Raw genomic sequence first — 1,955 nt, forward strand, 5'->3', positions numbered from 1 at the left:
CATGGTATGGAATTTACATATATGTCATTATTTTTCTACAGAAGAAATCAATCCCTCCTCTACGTACTTATATTGGTTTGGTGTATTAAGTGCTCTACAACAATTGCGAACTGGTGCAGAAATCTCAAGCACAATGGGATCAGCTTGAGATTTCTGCAGAATCCAAGTCGTGGTGCATGTTGCCTTAGCTTAATTTGAACTTGAAGCAGAAAGTTTCCTCTCTATTCGTGCTTTATTTTTTCTCTCGTCAATTCTACTCGTGCTATGGTTGTTTTTGCCGATTTGTTTGCATCTGGTTCTGAACTGAAATTGTCAATGGGATGGATCTTGTCAAAACCCAATCTATTTTTTGAGTGCTTAATCTCCCTTGAAGCTGCATATCCATCGGTTCAGAATTTAGGCGTCATTGACCCATCGGAGTCGGATATGGTTCCTTGCTGATGAGCAGAACCACCATATTCATCTGGATCATTGTCTCTTGATTCAGACCTGGAGAGTTCAACAGCTGCTCTTGCAGCTGCTGCCGCATATTCTGCCGCTTTGAAAGCCTCTTGAGCAGCAGCAGCCGCATCTCTGTATTTCTTCCTTGCTTTTACAGATTCAGACAACTTCTCATCCTCAATTATCTCTTCCAAGTTTGCTGATTTCTTAGGTTCCAGCTGCTTCTGCTTCTGGTTGACATCCAGTTTCTCCTGCATTTATCATTCGAAAATTAATAAATATCAAAACTTTATTTGATGCAAATTGTGTTCATTATGTAATTTACAAATTTTCCTACCTCGGCGGCAATCACAGGAGCATCTTCCTCTAAATACAGAGTGACTCCAATCTCAGAAGCAATACCCTTTAGGACTTTCAATCTGATTTCCAAGTGTGGTTGTCTTGCTGAAAGCTTTTGTACGATCTAGAGAATCCCAAGACAGAGGTATTGTAAGAGAAATATTCCGGCAATGAGAGACTTAAAAAGAAATATCCAACTCTTTACCTTAGGATTCACTCTGCATTTGTTGCGTAACTCAACAGCACAATTAGCAAAATCTTTCCCAAATCTTGAAGTGAGCATCTGACGGATCTTTTGCAGCTCTGGGAATTCTCCACACCTTGAAGCTGCAAAGATCAGGCTTGATATCCCCTCCTTGAGCTCATCATGACATTCCCTGTAAAAACGCACGAGTATGCATGTGAATCAGTAGATTCCAATAACCATATATATAGCAGTATGAAACTATAGAGAACTTGAGAAACTAACTTGTTTTCAAGTAGCACAGCCCTTTCTATTAAGAGATCACAGTAGTTTCCTATCATGCCAAACGCATCCAACATGTTCTGCTCCTTTATCACATGCTCAACCTGTTGAGAGATCCATTGAAACTCATCAATCATCATGCATATATAGAGAGAGAGAGAGAGACAGAGAGAGAGAGGGGTAAGAAATTACACGAAGGAGAGCTCTTTCTTGATGACCAAGTTTAAGGAGTTCAATAACATCAGACTGGGCATGTGAGCACCGGACTTGGCGCTGGTTCTTGAGGATGGAAATCCTGGAGATGGCCATTTTAGCAAGGTTTTTGAGTTTGGAGATGTTGGAATTCCTTCCAAGCAAAGCATCCAGCTTCCTACCCATATTTGCCCCCTTGCTGATGCTGCTGCCCTATACAACACAAACATCTCCTGGAGTAAGAAGCCAAGGAACTGCCTTTTTTTTTTTTATACACTTTTAAATTTGACCGTGCTGCCCGGTCGGTTGGATCGAAATAAGAAAAAGTTAACTGATTGGAAATTGACACCTCTGCCCCAAAGCATGGCCAGTTCTTGGTATTTGGGAAGCTTCTGTGTTTTTAGAAGAAACCCAGAAACTTGACCTCTTCTGCACCTGGAGGCTGAGAAAATGTGCATAGGCAGAGTACCAAAACGACCGTTGTTTACTCTTGGTTTAGGAAAAGACTATTCCACCC

The 1,955-nt window shown here is 41.2% G+C and overlaps 1 protein-coding gene across 1 annotated transcript; it reads right to left on the reverse strand.

Moving 5' to 3' along the window:
• On the reverse strand, window positions 1–1,660 carry LOC133859354 (uncharacterized). The gene is made up of 5 exons (XM_062294743.1): window positions 1,439–1,660; window positions 1,250–1,350; window positions 986–1,157; window positions 779–904; window positions 1–692 (listed from the first exon to the last, which is right to left on the reverse strand). The coding sequence occupies exons 1-5, from the start codon at window positions 1,622–1,624 to the stop codon at window positions 390–392; spliced, it is 888 nt and encodes a 295-aa protein (XP_062150727.1). The 5' UTR covers window positions 1,625–1,660; the 3' UTR covers window positions 1–389.
• Between the last annotated feature and the right edge of the window lie 295 nt (window positions 1,661–1,955).

This window comes from Alnus glutinosa, chromosome 2, assembly GCF_958979055.1.
Source record: "Alnus glutinosa chromosome 2, dhAlnGlut1.1, whole genome shotgun sequence".
Taxonomy (NCBI): Eukaryota; Viridiplantae; Streptophyta; class Magnoliopsida; order Fagales; family Betulaceae; genus Alnus; species Alnus glutinosa.

What these genes read in the sequence shown, in the direction of transcription:
- LOC133859354 (XM_062294743.1), bottom strand. Translation starts at nt 1,624, where the DNA reads ATGGGTAGGAAGCTGGATGCTTTGCTTGGAAGGAATTCCAACATCTCC. An exon ending in GCTGTGCTACTTGAAAACAA is followed by an intron (nt 1,158 to 1,249) that starts GTTAGTTTCTCA and finishes GCGTTTTTACAG; the next exon opens with GGAATGTCATGATGAGCTCA. An exon ending in CTCCTGTGATTGCCGCCGAG is followed by an intron (nt 693 to 778) that starts GTAGGAAAATTT and finishes TGATAAATGCAG; the next exon opens with GAGAAACTGGATGTCAACCA.